At 48.8% G+C, this 19670-nt stretch overlaps 6 protein-coding genes across 6 annotated transcripts; 2 read left to right on the top strand and 4 right to left on the bottom strand.

The window, feature by feature from the left end:
- Window positions 1–965: 965 nt before the first annotated feature.
- On the bottom strand, window positions 966–2515 carry LTR64_005477 (uncharacterized protein; the record flags this gene model as incomplete). Its single annotated transcript, XM_064899816.1, has 2 exons — window positions 966–2392; window positions 2452–2515. The coding sequence occupies 2 exons, from the start codon at window positions 2513–2515 to the stop codon at window positions 966–968; spliced, it is 1491 nt and encodes a 496-aa protein (XP_064753128.1).
- Window positions 2516–4054: 1539 nt separating this feature from the next.
- On the top strand, window positions 4055–5651 carry ORC2 (Origin recognition complex subunit 2; the record flags this gene model as incomplete). The annotated part of the gene is made up of 2 exons (XM_064899815.1): window positions 4055–4084; window positions 4212–5651. 2 exons carry the CDS (start codon window positions 4055–4057, stop codon window positions 5649–5651), a joined length of 1470 nt encoding a protein of 489 aa, XP_064753127.1.
- A 141-nt stretch (window positions 5652–5792) lies between these two features.
- On the bottom strand, window positions 5793–6497 carry LTR64_005475 (uncharacterized protein; the record flags this gene model as incomplete). Its single annotated transcript, XM_064899814.1, has 2 exons — window positions 5793–5987; window positions 6072–6497. 2 exons carry the CDS (start codon window positions 6495–6497, stop codon window positions 5793–5795), a joined length of 621 nt encoding a protein of 206 aa, XP_064753126.1.
- A 2148-nt stretch (window positions 6498–8645) lies between these two features.
- Window positions 8646–9491, top strand: LTR64_005474 (uncharacterized protein; the record flags this gene model as incomplete). Its single annotated transcript, XM_064899813.1, has 2 exons — window positions 8646–9307; window positions 9362–9491. 2 exons carry the CDS (start codon window positions 8646–8648, stop codon window positions 9489–9491), a joined length of 792 nt encoding a protein of 263 aa, XP_064753125.1.
- A 213-nt stretch (window positions 9492–9704) lies between these two features.
- LTR64_005473 (uncharacterized protein) lies at window positions 9705–10652 on the bottom strand (the record flags this gene model as incomplete). Its single annotated transcript, XM_064899812.1, has 2 exons — window positions 9705–10366; window positions 10571–10652. 2 exons carry the CDS (start codon window positions 10650–10652, stop codon window positions 9705–9707), a joined length of 744 nt encoding a protein of 247 aa, XP_064753124.1.
- Window positions 10653–11487: 835 nt separating this feature from the next.
- GCN1 (translational activator of GCN4) lies at window positions 11488–19589 on the bottom strand (the record flags this gene model as incomplete). The annotated part of the gene is made up of 2 exons (XM_064899811.1): window positions 11488–19412; window positions 19460–19589. 2 exons carry the CDS (start codon window positions 19587–19589, stop codon window positions 11488–11490), a joined length of 8055 nt encoding a protein of 2684 aa, XP_064753123.1.
- Between the last annotated feature and the right edge of the window lie 81 nt (window positions 19590–19670).

The raw sequence follows: 19670 nt of genomic DNA, 5'->3' as shown, positions 1-19670 counted from the left end.
CGTGGGTGCACCAATGACCCGAACCAGGGTATAAGTACTGAAGTATGTGTATATGTGCAACGGTGGGAGGAACAGAGGTTAGTAAAGTCGAAGTGGGCAGGCGCAGGTGGAAGATTCGAAGTGGGTGAGATTGTGCCTGTCCATAAGAGCCGACCGATACGAGTGTGGCTGCTCTCCGCTTCATATCACGGCTATGAGGAAATCCTGTATGATGAGACCGAACGTGGTGGACGCCCGGCCGGAGGTTTGTAAGATTCCCTTATCGACACGGCCGCCCACTTTGACGCTCAAACCTGGCAGAAAAGCAGGTCTACAGGCATGTCACTCCAAAGGAAGAGGTTTGAATGAAGCTACGGACGCGACACGCCCAGATGTGAGACCTTCCAATCATATCCGCCTCTCTCACGTCAAAGAGGGCCGCTCATACACACGCCAATTCAAGCTTAGTGTGACCGTATGCCAGGAACTGTCGTTCCATTCGCTGACGTTTAACGCTTTCTTGCGTCTTCCCTTGCAGCGCTGGCCAACGCATATGCGAAGCTAGTATGAGATTGTATCCAGGTCGGCTGCATTGACTGGTTCTGGCTTGCCGTAGATGGCTGTGCCTGACATGAGCTTGTCTGTGCTGCGCGACATCTCGAATCTCGATCTGTAGAATTGTTCATTCCGCTGCAAGCAGATCGCGCAATACGTCTACGTATAGAGAGATTGAGATCTGCTTGCTATATCTATAAATCTACAGACCATCTAGAGCTGGGAGCCCGGAATTGTAGAAGCCAAAACCCCGTCGATCTCACATCGAATGGATAGCTATGTTCCGGACTATCCTGGTACATGTGATTGGTGCTCCATCTCAGTTATCCAGAAAAGTGAACAGATTTGTATGCAAGATATTAAGTGCCCGGTCAGCGTCTCTCTCCTCAATGACACACGATATATTGATCTCGGATGCACCTACTCCTGCGTTAGTTTTGATAATCATAATTTGGTGAAAAGGGCTCACCTTGAGAAATCATCTCTATGTTCACGTTGTTCTCACCCAGTGTAGAGAACATTCTACCCGCTACGCCCACCATATTCTTCATCTGTTTACCAACCAGGCTCACGATAGCCATATCCGGAATTATATCAACGGCACCAAATGATCTCAAATCATTGATAGCGCCTTGAAGATCTTGGTCAACAATTTTGTACTCGTCGTCACCTCCACCTGTATAGAGTGGCGCTTCAGAATGCAGAGCCATTGAGATATTCACTTCACTCGTAGAGATGACATCGACTGACAGTCTCCATTTGTCTAGTGTCGCAAAAATGCCGGCAAAGAAGCCGTGAGAAAGCGACCTCTTGTTCGAGTGCACATTGACCACCAAAATTTGATGCTTCATGGTTACCGCAGTTGGTCGCTTGGGTCGTTTGCCAGTCAATCCATTCACCAACGTCGAGCTTCTGGATCGAAAAAGTGGAGAGGCGCCATTTTGCAACGTTGGTTCCAGCTCATGGGCAGAGTCTGGGTAGATGACGGTGCCCTTGCCTCGGGGGTTCATAACATTCTTGATCCTGATCGGGATCCTGGCTCGAATGACCTGATCCATGGTGGACGGATGAATGACCTCTGAGCCATAGAATGTCAGTTCGGCTGCTTCGGCCGGACTGATTTGTGGAATGAGCTGGGCCGTTGGCACCTTTCGAGGATCAGCAGTGAAGATGCCGTCCACCTCTTTCCAAATCTGCAATTCCTGTGCGTGTGTGCCCACCGCCACAAGAGCAGCACAAAGGTCCGTATACCCTCGACCGACTGTGGTAAGGAGTCCTCGAGGAATGGCGCCAAAATAGCCAGTAATGACTGGCACTATTTCAGAAGATGCTGGCAGAAATTTTGCCATGTTTGCTGCCACACTATCGTAGAAGTCCTGGTTGAGACTGTGTTCAACCTTGAAGTCGATGATGTCGGCAAAATCGACGTATTGAGCAGGAACGCCATGCTCTTCCAGAAGCGCGGTCATGAATCTGCAGCTCAGCTTTTCACCAACACTCATAACCTTATCTCGAGACCTCGGACTCGTCTCTCCGAGAGTCTGAGCAGCCTCAAGTATGCGGATGACTAGATCGCATTCATCATTGACCTCCTGTTTTAATCTTGCTTGTAGCTCTGGCGTCTTGATCTCCTTCTCGGCGGTTTCGATGTGGTCAGCACGAACGGCATCGATCAGGGTGTGGAAGGACTTTGAGTAGTGGTTCTCAGCGTCCGAGGCAGCACGGAGCAATCTGTTTGTGGTACCAGCAGCTTTGGTGGAACTGGACCTGGCAGAGCACACAATGGCCACATCGTTGTCGACGAGACTCGACTTGACAACGTTGACAATATCGATCGGGAACTTTCCAACGGATGTGCCTGGCAGAATAATTGTTAGTAAAGTTCATTACTGCCCTTCTGGAAGGCTTCCCACATACCACCAAATTTTTGAATAACTTTTCCCCTTGGTGGGGCGTCATCAACGCCATTTAAGGCCGTCATAATGGATGCTGAGATGAGAGTCGATCGTAAAATCGAAGGTCCATAGGGCTTTCGAACACGATCGTGAGCAGTGATGTGCTATGTTATAAGTTGCAATGCGGTGTAAAAGAGAAAAAAGCACAGCAGAAATCAGAGTCGCAATAGGGCACCACATTCATGCCGTGCATGTTTAGCGAGATCGGGAGTCAACAAACCAAAACTTTTCGAGATTGTCTCCAGTTCTGGCCCTGTGCCGGCACGTCGAAAGATGTGCGTCACTGGTGTGTTCGAGGTTGCTTCGTGCTTCGTTGTGCATGTTTGCTCGTAGATCTTGTTCCACGTCGTGTGCAAGCCTACTACTGTTCTAAGAATGCTGTGACCCTGCATACATGTACGACAACGCATTACGGACTCATCCAAAGAACCTGTCAAAGCGCTGATATGGAAAGCAAGTCCTCAGAGCTTCTACTGCCACTATTACTATCGATTACTGGCCATACTCAATCTCCTCCTCCCCACTGTGACTTCCTCGTCGCTGTCTTCACTTGCTGACTCGTCGCGGAAGCCTTCCTCGAGTTCTCGGCTCAGTCTTTGTATTGAGGCCTCGTCTCCATGCCTCGTGTGATCGACTGCAGCATTAATAGCACGAGCCTCGCCTGAATCTCGTATGCCTAGTCTTGCATCATTTCTTCTTTGGCCATGGATTCCTCTACCTTGTTCGTTCATGTCGAATCCCACCATGGCTTCTCCGCTTTCCTGATTGAACAAGCCACCATCCTCATCACTACTTGCGCTATCTCGTCTGCCTCTCCCATCAGTATCTCCGTCGTCTCCTCTATTCCTGAACTTCCATAAAGACGGCAGTACTAGCCGGAAGATCAGATCGCCCAGTCTCTCTCGTATCGATCTGGGTCGCAGCGCATCTGGTATGTATTCGCCAAAGATCGAAGTCGTAGATTGCAATGTAGATGTCAACGGCGCGTATTGTGAGTAACGCGCTATATCGGCTCGATGACGCCTGTATATGGGCAAGAGGACGAACATGAGTAGCAGGTATAGCGCTGCTGCTACCAGGAGAGGTATCAATGCAGTCTTTGGCCACGATCAGTGACTTCCTCGCGATGGATTCCAGTCTTGCTCACCTTCACTACTGCCAGTGCCGATCCTGCCATGGTGAGGATGGGTGTCCAAGCAAGTATGTCGCGCTCGTGTTTGATGCAAGATCACAACCAGCCTTGCGCAGATAGAGTAGTTGTTATCAGATAATCATGTAGGGGAGAGGAAGGAAAGCCTCAGTTTGACATCGTATTTTGACTACTCAAGCCTCTCACATATATGCAAATCTACCATTGATGTCTTTCGCGGAGACTTGCTGACTAGCACTTCGTGATCCCTCACAACACATACTGCACAGAGCGAGTTTGCGTAAACGCTGTGTATCGACCCCATGGGCTGTAAGCGACCGCAGCGTGGTGGAGCCTCAAGAAGGCCCCTGCCCTTTTTGGACTCCAGACATGTTCTTGCTTGTCAGGTCGCTTCGCAAGATCAATATTGCTCAGCATGTACCAGGAGGGAGATCTCAGTGACGGGGTGTGTGCAGCCTCGATGAGCGAGTATCCTTCTTTCTATCCACCCTAGGTCGATACACGTGTCCAGCAACATGCATGGACTCCTATACTTGACTTTACCCGTGCTACTCTGAAATAGCTTACACCAGCGGGATATGAACAAATCGTCGAAAATGCCGTTGGCCAAAAAGCGCAAGGCTCAAGCAGTAGCTAGTGAGATAGACATGAGCGAAGATCAAGACGAACTCGATCCCTCCCTACGAACCCTAGCTGAAGATGCACTTGCGGACACAATCGAAGTCACTGCTAGAGAAGACACTGCACTGGAGACTCCCTCGAAACGAGGAAGAGGCAGACCGAAAGGCGCCAGAAACAAGCGTACACCTACTCCCGACGGTGATATTCCTCCTGAAGAGCGCTACTTCTTTCAGACTCGAGTCGGTCCAGCTAATCAACAACCTACTTCTACAAACTCTTTCTCTGCTCTTGGCCTTCTCACCCATGACGAATACCTCGCTGAATCGCGCAAGTACAAAGACCCTCATGAGCTGGAAATGAGATATCTGTTGAAGCTGCACGGAAGAGCGTTTCCACAATGGCAGTTCGAGCTGGATCAGGACTTTAGTATATGTTTGTATGGTTGGGGAAGCAAGAGACAGCTAGTCACCAACTTTGCCGAGTATCTTTGCCATCAAGCTGCAAAGAAGAACGCACCACATCCCAAGATCGTTGTGATTAATGGCTATGCCCACAAGCTCAACGTACGACACGTTTTAAATACAATTGCTACAGCTCTTCATGCAGACCCTGACGAGGAAGATCCAGCACCAGTCCGTCTCGTTGGCCAACCTCAAGACATCCTCGATACCCTGTTGACTAGGCTGAATAATACTCCTTTTCGAATCCACTTGTTGATCAATAGCATCGATCATGTATCCTCTCCCTTTCGCACGACCGCCAACCAGGCTTTGCTAGCACGACTTTCAGCACATCCGATGATCAATACCTTGATGACTTGCGATACTCCAACCCTTAATTCGATCTTTCCGTCCAATATTCGTGATCAGTATAGCCTCCTGTTCCACGACGCCACCACCTTTGCTGCTTACGACACAGAAACGAACGTTGTGGACGATGTAAACGAACTGCTTGGCCGAAAGGGTCGACGTGTTGGTGGTAGCCAAGGTGTCAGCTTTGTGCTGAAATCACTACCCGAGAATGCCCGCAATCTCTATCGACTTCTTCTCTCTGAAATTCTTACAATCCTGAACGATGACGAGACAGGTGGAATACCAGAGCCAGAAGATGAATTTATCGATCCTAGTCTACTTGATGCAACAGCAACACCACGGAAGCAAAATGGCCGCAGTCAGGCAGCAGAAGACATTGGTATCGAATACAGGACCTTGTATCAGAAAGCTAGTGAAGAGTTTATCTGCTCGAGCGATATGAATTTCCGATTTTTACTCAAAGAATTCCACGACCATCAGATGTTGACCACGCGGAAAGACGCAAGCGGCACTGAAATGCTAGGCGTGCCACTTGATCGTGGAGAGATGGAGAACGTGTTGGAAGAATTAGTACTTTGACCAGACCAGCTCATGCAAACGAACAAACTTGCAAGATGCATACAACTCCTCTTTCCCATACAAAACAGCAACTTTCATTTATCGACCACTCGGAGTCCCATGTATTCAATGTTTGCAAGACCTGACTAGGTCGTTGCGACATTACCAGTCCTTTTCTTTCCGTGGCGGGCCCTCGCCGAGATTTTGATAGGGTACCTCGGCTGGACATCTGCCCTTTATACCCTTGGGCCAGTGACCACTGCTCTGACAGTCCTCCAGTCCCTTGCAAACACATACTGAATTGTAGTCGTGGTCCCCATTACGATCAATATGTCCGCGGTCCTGGCAGTAATATTTCTGAGCTCCGCAGCAGTTTCGGGATTTGCCAGGAATCCACGAAAAAGCACAGCACCATCTGAATGCACGTGTGTCGCAGCATACGCATACCGCCAGGTCAAGCAGATTAGTGGTACTGGTTTGACGCTTTTCCAGGCTAGAAGTGCTGTTGGGAGACGAGAGGTTAAACTCGGATGCTTGGTGAGTCATGTCGGGGTCGAGATGGAGGCTTTCGAAGAACTTCCATGACGCTGTCATTTCATCATCGCTGACAGGGAGGTATGGATAGGCTGCTGGATCGGCTAGATACCGGGCGGTGAAGTTGGCTTTTAGGTTGTGTCTGTCCAGAGCTGCCTCCCATTCATCTAGGAGGTGTGCGTTGTTTCCCGGGTCTGCAATCCATGCTGGATCGGGGCCAGCCAGGAGGGAAGCAATCTCTTGCTCTGTGATCGTTGTGGTGGTTGGTGCTGCTTCAGCACCGTGGATAAAGAAAACGGCGGCGACGCTACTGAGGATGTGGCGGCAATGCATCTTGACGAGGCTGTGGAGGCGTCAGGAACCTCCTCAGTGGATGAAGTGTTTGTATCTGCAATAGAAGTCTTGAGAATATGGAAGGAAAAGAAAAGAAGTACAACAGGCAGAATATCTACGTCTCATATACCTTTCAGTTGTGTGTGGTGTTGGACGTACAAGGACTGGTTCTCTAAGCTCTAACACTAACATGGCTTTAGCTGGATCTAATGAGCAGGTTCGGCTGGGAAAGCATTGCTGAGATTGTGGTTATTTCATGGGATTCGCACAAGAGGTCCCAATTAGCCGGCGTTATCATGTGAGAACGAGTCCCGTTAGTAGCTGAACATTCAATGGATCACGAATGAATATACTGGTGCATACGCGAAGACGATACTGGTCCTGTACGAGGCACGACTAAGATATAGAGTGCTCGGCAAAGGGTTGCCGAGATTGAGGAGTAACGCACACTCCAGAGGCGGCTACTTTACAGCACACTGCGCTCTTTGGTTCGTGGCTGAATAAAAAAACGACCGGTTCTTCAATCTGCTCACACAGCACATCTCGCTGAATCATGTGCACCACCAACTCGAGACCACCTTTATCATTCAAGGCTAAGTAATCCCGAGAATATTAACAACGGACTATACCTATCGCAAAACCTTCAGCTAGCTACACAGACTGATAGATCACATGCTGTGCATTCACTTTCAAATGTGTGATCGGCCCTACTTGCCTACCTATGAGATCTGACCTTTCACGGTTCTTTCCCGTGTACGATGAAGAGTCGATCGAGCTCAAGTCACGAGTTGAGTTGTAAGTTAACACTCTGGGTCAAAGCTGCAGTCAGTCTGTTAGTAATGCTGCAAAGTCAGAAAGGATGCATGTCTATTTCAGTTCTCGAGCCAAATTTGGACGGGAGAGTCGAAGGACGCGATTTGAGCAGGTATACCTTGCTGGATATGTTGTAGAGGCAGAGAAGTGCTGTGAGACTCGAGGAATAAGTGGCATGGCTAGTAACAGTGCTTCGAAACAGTTGTCAAGTCCATAGACACAAAAACGCGAGCACACAGTCGTACTACTCGAGTAGACTCGCGCTAGCATATACGTAGCATCTACAACAAGGTCCCGAGATGTCATGCCAGATTAGTCTACTGTCGTCCATGTTCAACTTCGCAGAATCACTCTCGAAAAAATGCAAAAAAAGAGATTATTCTCGTGGAGAAGCTGGCTGATTATTGTTAGACATTGCCCGATGCTGAATTGAAGAAATCACTCACGAATCGAACCCAGAACCTTTTCCAGGCCTTGGAGGGCACTGAATGCTAAGGAAACGTCATACCACTGTTTGACGTTAGGATTTGTATCCAAGGATTAGAGAAGAACCAGTCGTACCTAGACCACATCCCCATTTGAACAGCTGTATGTGCTGATTTGTGATGGCAAAATTTTGGGTTTATTATAGATACAATTTGTGCGGCTGGAGGACTATTTAGGCCTGGTGTGGTATATCGAGTCTTGGCGCTCGATGATCCGGTAATTTCAGGAATTTCTGCAGACCTCCAGCAACCTCCAGCAACCCACAGCGACCTCCGTTCGTTCATGCGACATACGAAAGACTGAATTGCAGACAGAGTCTACTCTGCTGACGGTTTTCGTTATCGGTAAACAGGCTCCCTTTGATTATGTGAAGGAGAGAGGCGACGTCTTTTCTATGTCGTGCATATTTTGAGTCATTGACGTGGTGACGCCTTTGACCAGAAACTTCGGTGGTATCAATTACCGCCTATTCGGGAGTACGCCAGTGAGCAAACCTCAAAGTACACAAATTCCGCGACTGCAACCAATAAACATAGATTTTCCTATTTTGTCCTTAAATACCTGAGCATTATCAACAGCTTTTGCTAAGACAGAGATACTCTAATCCCGACTTTGATACAGGTACCCAGCTGCTGGTCTACCTGTTTCAAGCATTCATTGCCAACCACTATCGCAGCAATGTCAAACTCAACGACTCACAGGACACTACCCTTCCCCCCGATTACCGCACAACATATACTCAATTGCTCAGTCCACTCATGGCACCCCAGGTACCGCTCAAAAACACCCAAAGCACGTCTAATCCCTCTCACCCAACCATTCATAGACTACCTCCGCGCAGACGGCATCATGCTTCCTCCCGAAACGGTACGCAACGACGACGACAGCGGCTACTCCGACAGTGAAGACGAAGACGACCCTTCCGAAGATTGGCCTGAAGTCCACGACAAGATCAGATCGACAATCGCTGAATTAGGTGGAAAGGTAGTCCCAAAGCTTAACTGGTCTGCACCAAAGGACGCCACGTGGATGTCGAGCACGAATGATATGGAATGCAGGACGCCGAATGAGATTTATCTTTTACTCAAATCGTCGGATTTCATCACGCATGACTTAGAGCAAGCGTTTGACGGGTGTATCGATACGGCAGACGTACCTTACCACCTCATTCTTCGCAAATCATTCAATCTCAATCCATCGTTGGAGTTTCGGTGTTTTGTCCGGAACAAGAAGCTCATTGCTATCACTCAGCGCGAAATGAACCACTTCCAGTTCCTCTTCGACTTGAGAAGCGAATTCAGCTTGAAGATTGAAGAGTTCTTCGAAGACATATTGAAGGACTTTCCAGACTCTAATTTCACCTTTGATGTGTATCTACCTCCACCGCACGATCGAGTATGGCTCATCGACATCAATCCATGGGCACAACGCACAGATCCGTTGTTGTTTTCGTGGCTGGAATTATTGACAATGGATGAACCGGAAGATGAGGAGTTCGTGCCAGAGTTCAGGTTGGTGCAGAGAGACGATCCAGAAGCGTATCAATTCTCGGCTACGAAGTTTAGTGCTCACAAATTACCTAAGGATGTGGTGGATGCTGGCTCGACTCCAGGTGGGATGAAGGGAATTATGGAAGAGTGGAAGAGAGTCATGAATGGTGAGGGATTGGATGATTCTGAGGACGAGACAGTGTGAGCGAAGCTGGTGAATGAGCATTGCAATTTATTCGCGCAAGATAAAAGACAATATATCTCAATTCCCTTGTGTTCACCGAGGGAGCAAACGAGTACTGAAAGCGACAAAATTCCGTGTACGATATACGTAGGACACAACACCCATGTCTTTCACTCCCAGGCTGTTCTATCACAATCATGTGACTCAGTATAATAACATCGCTACCAGGGTAACTCACGCAAGCCTCTTACTTTTCTTCTGCATATACCCCCAGACCTCGGGGATACACCCCTCCGGATTGCGATCCACGACACGCACCTTATCCCACCCATGATCAGCAGCCGCAGCAGTTCTCAGATCCCCAGCCGTATCCCTTGTCAGATCACAACCACTCGCCAAGAACTGATACCCAAGCATCATGTACACCTTCTGCAACAGATACGCAATCCGGCTACCCGACCTTCTTCGATCGCCACTATTTCCGACATGCTCGAAGAAGATAATCTTACCACCAGGCTTCAACAAGCGATAGAAGAGATTTGCAGTCTCCCGTGGATCTGGAATGCCACAGAGTGCTCGAATGCAGACAATCGTGTCGAAAAGTCCTTCGGCCTCGTCATTCTGGAGCAGGCCATGTTTATCCATGTACGGAATCAATGCGTCGGGTTGAGCACCACAAGACAATATCTGGTACATCCTCGGAGCTTTCCCGCCAAACACCTTGATAGCTTCACCTTTCAGCTGATCATGCATTTCAGTCCCTGGCTCCACGGCATAGATTTCATCGATCTTTCCTGCTTCGAAAGCTGTCTTGAAACGTTTGAGCTGGAAACCTGACCCTGGGCCGATATCTAGTACTTTGCCGCGACAGTGTTCGTCGAGAATTGGCTGGAGACCTTGTGGGACGTCGTTAGAAAGACATGATCCGATAGTTGACCACCATAAAGCGAAGCTCTTTGATTGAAGTTTGTCGAATTGGAAGTTAAGTAGTAGTCGCGGGTTGAAGAGTGTGGTTAGCAAGAAGGCTGGATACGTAGTAGTTATTAGCATGAAGATATCGACGGCAGTAATCTTGTGATCGCTGTTTATATGAAACTCACTTGGCGTCAGCACCACCATCAAGATACCTGGCGTCAGCAGGTTAAACAGCCATGCTGCTGGAGTGAGATGTTCTGTGTCCATTGCGCTCAGTATTCCCTTCGAGGATGCCCTTTCCAATCCCTATGCGAGAACGGCAATGTGTAGAGAATACCGTGGATGCTGCGAGCCCAAGAAGCCAACTTCAAGATGATCAGCAATACGAGCTAAAGCGCGTGACTGCGTGGGATGAAGTCATGCCATGCCGTGAATGCATGTCAGACAGCTATAACCCTGGAATAGGCCACCAATACATCGAGCAAGAGGACATCTGCAAGCATTTGGAGCGCCCACTGACCTGGACGAATGAGACGATACGCAGCGTAACAGAAAGCTTTGGTAAGGTATTACTGATGGTAGTCAATACCTGTAACGTAGTCGATACCTGGAACGGGAACGAATAGGTATTGAACCCATCCACGATACTGTAAAATTACAGACACCCAAACGGCATAGCAGACTGACCAGTGCCGCAGACGCGCTCACGGCGCGTGAGCAGTCTCGGCCTTCCCTGCCCTCCACATTCGTGGGTTCCTTCATGAGCATAGAATAGCATTGTGATTGTCCAGGCGTTTGCTTGACATTGAGACGAAGGGAAAAACGCGTGAAGTCTTGCTGAATTGTTTTTTGTGCTGACACGTTACAGGCAGCCTCGAACCGAATGATGATCCACTAATAGCAAAAAGCTATATAAGTATCAAGGATATGCTCAGTTGATTGGGGACTAACACCATCCGATACCCAGCCACCACATGAGACGCTAAGACCACGAAATCTCATGCATGCTAATGCTAATCTTGGCCAATCATAACCTCATATGCTCGTATAGTCAGATCTCGTAACTCATACTCAATGTCATATAGGATATCGACAAGTCCTTCTAATCATCCGCATCAAAGGTACCCTCAACCTGGACTCTTCCTACACTCCAAACCTCTCTTTCGTCCTCCACCTCGTCACTTGCAAGACCGAGAGCTCCTTTTACACCACCTTCTGCCTCTTTCTGTTCTCTCTTTTGGTTGCCTAGCTTGAGACCAACACGCTTCATGTACTCGCTAATGCTGCGCAATATTGGTGCTGGGATATCCTTCTTCGCCTCATCACTGTTCATGAACTTGTCGAACAATACGCTTTCCGACTCAACAACATCAAAGAGTTGAATGAAGCAAGCCTCAGCTGCGAGCTTGATCGGAATGACGGGATCGCGTAGCGACTGGAAGATTGGCAGCAGTAGAGACGAGGCGAAAGGCTGAATGTGACTGTTGTGATGTCTCGCTAGTGTGCGGACAACGACCAGGCTAAGTCGACGAGTATCGATATCATTACCTTGCTTGATCTTGCTGGCTAGTGCCTCGATCAATGGTCTAGCGATGGACACATCGGAAACAACCGTGTCGTCATCGTCGTTTGGATGGACGAGGAGAAGTTTGCCCACAGCCAAGACTGCATTGTGTTGAATGAAGGTTGCACCTTCTGCCAAGGAAGATACAAGAGCCTCTTTGGTGTAATCGAGATGTGCTCCTGTAACGACCTTAGGATTTTCTGCAAGCACTGCATTAACAGCCAATATCGAGGCTGATGTTGCTGGTTGAACAAGTACACGACTTTTGACCATAGAATCAGCTGTGGCAGGAGGCAACACTTTAACCATGGCACCAAGCAATTTAGCCATGACCACCATCATCTCATCAGAGTTGGCGTCCTGTGAGTCCATCAGACTCAAAATGGCGTCTCTTGATGGCTCACTCATATTACCACCTACTTTGCTGACAACCTCCTGCAAGGCTTTGAGCATGGCATTCCGTACTCCAGTGTCGCTTGTTTTTGCACCGGTCGTCAATTCTGTGATAAGAGGATCGATTCTTGGAGTCAGCGTGATCAGTGTGCTCAAAGCACGAATTGCTCTGTTGCGAAGCACATCGCTGGTAGGATCTGCAATACATTTCGTGAATGTTCGTTGCAACTGTGGTAGGAAAGGGCGCAAGAAAGCAGGGATCTTGTCCAGAAGTTGGTTGAGAGCATGGATGATGGCTGTCTTGACGTCCACGGATCGTTCTCCGACGACTCGAATGAGCGGTCCAGTAATCTGTGTCACGAATGGTTTCAACGAATCTGACGCTGATTTGTCGATCATATCGGAAATACCATTGGCGGCTTGAAGTCTCTGTTCCGCTGTACCATTCATCAAACCTTGAAGGAATATCGCCAGCACAGGCTGTATGCCTTTGGGCAGCATGAACCCAGGTAGATTGCTGCCAGGAGTTCCTACTTGCTTCATGACTGTTGTTGTCGATGCAGTAAGCGATTCCATTTCTTCCTTTCGTAGGTGACTCTGCAACGCACTCAGAGCAGACCAAGCAGCTGAGACCACAGCTTTGTCGCGATCGTCGAACGATATAAGTAGAACACGAATGAGGTCTTGGTTGTAACGGGAATAGTCGACATCAGTCTTGCTGAAAAATTGACCAAGGTGTATAGCTGCAACTGCTCGTCGATTGTGGTCATCATGTTTGATCATTTGAAGCATAACACTCATAGCGGTATTGAGACCATCGTACTCGTCAACTGAGCATATTACAGCATCAAAGGCTGCATCCAAGTCGACCTTTCGCTCGTCGTCTTTGCATGTGATGATGTTGTCGGCAAGATTATTGAGTATGGTAGGTAATCTACGGTTCATAGCCGCACCACCAACCTTGGCTAGAGAAGCGATAGCTCTGGCATTAAATGCTGAGATAGGTGAAGTAAGCAGTGTAGGTATCAGGTTTGGTAGGATTGCGTTTGCTCTCATCTGTTCTGTCAGCAAGGTCAAAAGAGCTGAAAGCGCATTTTGAGCATCATCCTCATTTCGCAGAAGGTTGAGCAGATATGGCAGTACCTGATCGACTGCACGCTTGCCGATGATATCCTGCAAAGCATCAAATGCTTCAGCAGCTGCTTCCCGAACTTCGTCAGCAGAATCGACAAGAGCCATTCTGACGATTCCAATGATTTTCTTCTCGTTGTCCTCGATCGAGTCAGGCGCCGCCGCAGTCACAATCTCACGAAGAGCTATACAAATACCTTGACGATTATCCGCATTTGTTGAGCTCTCGAGTCCTTGCTCTAACGTGGGCAACAGAGAATTGAAGATGCTTTCACCAGATTTTCTGATAACTTCGCCAAGCGCATTAGCGGCGATGTGCTTCTGCTCTGCATTACTGGAACCCAGTCTTTGGATTATCATCTGAGTAAGGGTTGGCACAATCTCACGTAGCGTTCGTGGAGTGGCAACAAGCGCTTTCCAAACTGCAACAGCTGCAGTCCTGACCAGGCCAGATGTATCGCAGCGGCAGATATACAACGAAGACAATACCCGATTCCTGCGATCTTCGCCGAGTACTTCTAATAAGGACTGACCAGCGGCTGCTGTACGATCTTCATCCTCTTCAGCTTCTGCCTTGGCTGACAGGCCCGTAAGGTTGAACAACAGATCGCCAACTAGCTCAACGGAACTGAGACGAATTCGATAACTATCATCGGCAAGACCACGTTGCAACTCAGGCAGTAACAGATCGATCGATTTCGTGGCAAAGTTTTTGACAAGTAGTCGACCTGCATGCAATGCTGTGTCTCTGATTGCTTCAACATCATCTGCAAGCCCACTAAGCACTGCTGGAATGATTTGAGCGAGATAGTTTGCGAAGCTGTTGCCGAAACAGGCGGGTAGATAGACGAAAAGTGTCATGAAACCTTCTCTGACCACAGCTCTGGTACTGGCCACATTCTGCAGGAGTGTCGGGAGAGTCTCTTCGAGACGTGCCGTGCCAAGACCCGCGAGGACTTCAGACAAAGCTTGGGCTGAACCAATTCTGTCACTAGCACCAGTATCCGTACGCAGTGAAGCCATAAGACTTGGAATCAGGTCGGGGAATGCATCTTCTCCCAGCTTCTCAACCAGACTGCCCAATGCCTTTGAAGCAGTCGCGCGAGTGGCTGGAACCGGATCTATAGCGGCAAGACGTAGACCTTGCACGAGAATAGGTAGGTGAGTGATGATGTCGCGCTTCTCGGTCAAATGAGCAAGACTACCGATGATCTGGGCAGCTTTGCGTTTTGTCGAGGATCTGTCGTTCAAACCACGTTCTAAGATACGCACAATTAACGCAAGCGAAGGTGAATCGATGTAGTGAATGAAGGACACTCTTATCAGGCCGTCGAGCGCATCTTCGGTGTGCTTCGTAGGATCGCTTAGTGCTTTAAGTAGTGTATCGACAAGGCTCTTGACCTCTGGATTACTGATGACTTCACCGAAGCGTTTCAGACTGCTGTTTGCCGCCGCTCGTACTTCCTTGTGTGAATCTGTTAGCACACTTGTCAATGGAGGGATAATGTCTGGTAGACTTTGTGCCAATTGTTGAGGGTCGAGATAAGCCATTGCTCCAAGGAGATCGCAAGCACCCTTCTTGCTTCGCCATTGTGTCTCGTCAAGTCCCTCGAGTAGCTGTGGTAAGACTTTAGCCACACCATATGAGCTGAGGCTAGAGAAGCAGGTTTTTGCAGTATCCAAGCAGGCGTCACGAACTGATGCGACAGGATCACCGAAACTGCTCAGTAGCTGTGGCAGCACATCGACAACATATGGTTCGAATGCTCTGCCTAGGATGGCCGACAACAATTCATACCCCATCAATGCACCTTGTCTCTTGTCCGGATTCTTCTTGTCGTCAGTTGCGCCTTTGAGAGATGACATGATGCGGAATTGTCGCAATGCAGAGATACCACGTCCTTTTGTCATGCCAGCCAATCCATACGCAGCACCTCTTCGAGCGGCATATTTCTTGCCTTGCAGCAGCTCTTCTAGTAGTCGAGGAAAGTATGGATCTGCATCGGGTCCAGCGGCACGCACGAGGGATGGCAAGCAGTTTGCAACAGCATATTGTACGGATTCTGACGGTGTGCTTAGAGTTTCGATGAGCTTCTCGAGCACTTTTTTCATTCGTGGATCGCCAGCAGGAAGATGTTGTGCGAGTGAGCCGTAGAAGATGATGACTGCTTCGTTGACATAGTCCGATTCTTGAGTCGCATTTTCTGATCCTTCCAAAGTCTTCTCAAACATACTCATCATGGGTTCTAGTACGTCTTTCCCTCGCTGTGTGACAATGGCCACGCCAGCATCAGCCATTTCTTGGCGTACTTTTGCATGTCGGTCGCCTAGGGGCCCGTCGGAGACCAGAAACTGCATGAAAGGCAATAGGTCATCATGGCCGAGAACATTCGCGAGCTCTTTGAAAGCAAGTGCGACACCACTTCGCTTTTCCCACGGGTCAATCAAATCACCCCGTTGCACAATACCAAATCTGTCGGCTTTTGGTGCAAGTGGCTGAGCTTCTAGTTGGTATTTAGTCTGAAGCTGTGACCTCATATCTGTTGTGCTTTCGGGAAGAGCAAGCAAAGCTTGGGCCAGAGCTTTAGCAGCTGCGTTGCGAGTGCTTCGAGCCTTGTCCTCTAGAAATGTTGGGATGAGGTCGATCATTGGTCTTTCCACCTCGAACTCATTCTCTTGCCAGATTTCGAGTGCGGTGGCGGCATTGTCCTCCTCGTCGTCTTGACAGGCAATCCAAATGTACACCGAGTACTTCATGTCAGATAAATCAAGGAATTCGTTGATAGCTTGGAGTGCTGCAGACCGAACTGATGTATCAGCGGAAGTGGTTGATTGTAGGAGCTCGTCTCGCTCCTCATCTGTGATATTGGCAGCCACAGCGGACGCAAATTCCATCGCGCAGTCCTTAATGAGCCGGTAGTGTTGAGGATATCTCTGCATAGAAGTAAACAGACGATGAAGGACAGCAGCTCGCGGCAGATGCTCATCGCTGCAGGCACTCATCTGAAAGGACAAGAATTCTAGAGCAAGCAATACTTGCGCATCAGCATCCTCTCTAGAGGCAGGCCTGCCAATTCTGCCATTATCGAGGACGGAGAAGATGAGCGGGATTGAATATGCTAAGGATGCAGTATCGAATGGTCGCTGTTCGGAAGCAAATCGTAGTCGATAAAGCACTCTTGTAGCAAGCTCTTCCAGCGGTTCAACCTCTAGCTCGGGCATCAAATTGATAGTCCCAATTGCTCGTAGTGTGACAACACCGACAAAAGGTCGCAAGGCTCCAAGTCGATCTGTAACATAATTTGAGCAAGCAAGATAGGCTGCGATGAGCTCGTCGTCAACAAAAAATGAGCCACCAGCTTCAAAGACCTCGACCAAGCATGCGATAGCTGGAGACATCCATAATCGTGCTTCAGTGGGAGGACCAACAGCCAAAGCATGGATAAAGCCTGCGCCTCTTCGCAGCTGAGCTGACAAGTTTTTGACACGCTTGCGTATCTGGGTTTCACGAGCCAGCTGCGCATCAACCTTCGCCTGCTGATCAGGAGTAAGTTTCTTTTGTGCAGCTCCCTTTTTCTTTGCAAGTTGCGACCGGAGCTCCTCTTCCCATTTCAGAGTATCGTAGTCCTTCACATTCTTGTTCTCGACATGTCCGTTGATTTTTGCTAATGGGTCTACCACCATGACTCCATCTGGGGCCCGAGCAATGGCAGCGTCTGTGACACCCAGACCATCGAGTTGAGTAGCATTAAGGTCGCGCCGTATCTGGTCGACTAATACAGGGCTGATGTGATCAGGTGCCACGAACATCAATGTGGATGCAGCTCTGCAGGCAGCTCGTTCGAATGACGATAGCACATCCATCTTTCCTGGCTCAAACATGCTAAGGATTTCGTGCATCAGCTCGGAAGTCCTCGATGCAGCTAGTGTGCCTGGATCGATACCCATAGATAGCAGGTTTGAAACCCACTCAACGCCGGGTATCAAATCTTCACCATAGAGCACAACAGTTGTAGTTGCTTGCTTGTCTAAAATTGATTGAGGCACACTTAATTGACTCTTCTCCCAGATAGCCTTCGAAGGACTTATGATTGTGACTGCTCGCTTCAGAGGCATGTGAGGTGCTGCATTTTCTGACTTTGGTTTTTTGACCTGTCCTGAATATTCCTCGCGAAGATAGCTCCAGATACCCAGAACTATACTTGAGCCAACAGCCGAAGTGTTTGCTAAATACCTTCTGGCAAGCTCTTCTCCTGTAGATTTGCGGGTTTGAGGATCGCTTTCCGGCGCAAGCAGTAAATGCAGCAGTGCTCGACCCCATGCTGATTTGCCTTCGTCAGATGCATTCTCAAGGTATGCATCAATGGCCAGGAGAGCCTTGAGAGCCCAAATCTGGTCTTCGGCAGTTGTCACCTTCGAATAGACTTGAGGATTGAGTAAGAAAGAAGTCGGCTGGATCAGAGACAAGCCTATAGCATTTGGTGAGAGTTTCGCTTTAGTATCTTGCAGGAGAGTTGCCAAAGCCTTGTGTTGGGCAAGTGCAGGGACAACGAACGCCGTCGATACGTTACCAGCCTGAGCAGCTGGAAGTGGCTTTGCGGCGATCTCAACGTATGCCTCTGCAGCATGACCTAGAAGAGCCATAACAAAGTCCTTAACTGGACCGGAAACAGGAACCGTCGACAAAGGAAGGAGAGCTGCAGCTGTACCGGTAAGCCATATTTTCTTGAACGATGCACGTTTATCAGTACATCCCTTTACTATCAAGTCTGTCATCTCCTTTGTCCACGTCTCATTAGCCAACAGGAAGGTTGAATGAGCTGCAATCGTAGCTATTTCTCTGCGAAGAGCACCTTCATTCGCTTCTTTTGCAGCCACAGGCACTGCACTCAAAACAATGTTGGCAGAAACTTTCTCTGACGGAGCGACTTCTCGTAAACAGTCGCAAACTATAGCTCGTAATTCGAAGCTTGCCGTCTTTGAAGATTTGAGGTTTGCAAGCAGGTCATTGATGACTTTTTCCAGCTCAGACCCATCTTGCTTCCTGACCAGTAACGCGGACAAGCTATGAGCGGCCCCCTCTCTGATCGAGGCATTTGTTGATCCTAGGGAGGAGAGTAAAGGTTTTAAAAGCTTGCTAGAAAGGGCCTGGGACAGATCAATCTCTTCAGGTAAGGACTTTGCTAGCGACGGAATTGGACCCTGTAGCACGTTCTCCGGAGATCGTAAGATCCCCTTCTCGATCGTCGGGATGATAGTCGAATATACGGCATCTTTCGATAGAAATCTGCTGAAGAACTCGTTGAGCCCATTGGCCTGCTGCTTCGGCAAGGTCGTCTTTGCACCAAGGATAACCTTGATATAGAAGTCAAGAATTTCGCTTATGTGCGACTCGAACGAGGGTTTGACATTGGGTAAACGTACACTAACGCCTGATACAACGCCAAGAAGGGCGGCATTTGCAGGGCCGGCAGTAGGACCAGATGTAAGTTCTTTGACCACAAGACTCAACACAGGCTCGTAATGTTGAGACTGGAACAATTTCCGCAGGCCACGCCTGCAGAGGACAAGTGCAGTGTGTGACAATCCCTCTTTTGCTTCCTGCGCTAGGCACTTGTCTAGTAGCAAGGCTTGTGCTGCACATACTTGTCTGAGAAGTGGCTCATTTATACTGGCTAGTTTAGCTTGCTCTTCCTCTACCACGGTACACCACTCGAGCAGGACGAAGGCATTGCTGGCTGCCACGACAGTCTTCTGACTCTCCTTCAGCAGGAATGCTGCCAAAAACGTGCTGACTTTGCCGGATGTATCAGTTCTCAAATATATCCTCAGGCATGACTGGATAAGTTTTCGTGGTCTACGATCGAGCTGACGGGGGTATGTGTTCAGCAGACAAGGGAAGAAAGCAGCGCTCTCGGGTGAGGTGCTAGTCTCTTTAGCTGCTCCTGTTAATTGTGATCTCTGGTAATTGTTAAGGCTAACGTACTGTCATCCTCGAGTTGCGCCAGTAGGCCTCGGAGTACTTCTATTTGAGCGTTGGTCGAGTTACTCTGAAGACCCTTCACCTTGTCCTCGAGCGTGTCGACTGTAGGAACATGATCCACCTCATTTTCCATCTCGATCGCAGCTCATGGTCGACCTGGCAGCATGGTATCGAAATTATGGGATCAAAAGATTTGGGTCGCCCGCTTCGTGCC

This window comes from Lithohypha guttulata (assembly GCF_036872675.1).
Source record: "Lithohypha guttulata strain CCFEE 5908 chromosome Unknown scaffold_4, whole genome shotgun sequence".
NCBI lineage: Eukaryota > Fungi > Ascomycota > Eurotiomycetes > Chaetothyriales > Trichomeriaceae > Lithohypha > Lithohypha guttulata.
This window is presented reverse-complemented; position numbering and strand designations above follow the sequence as displayed.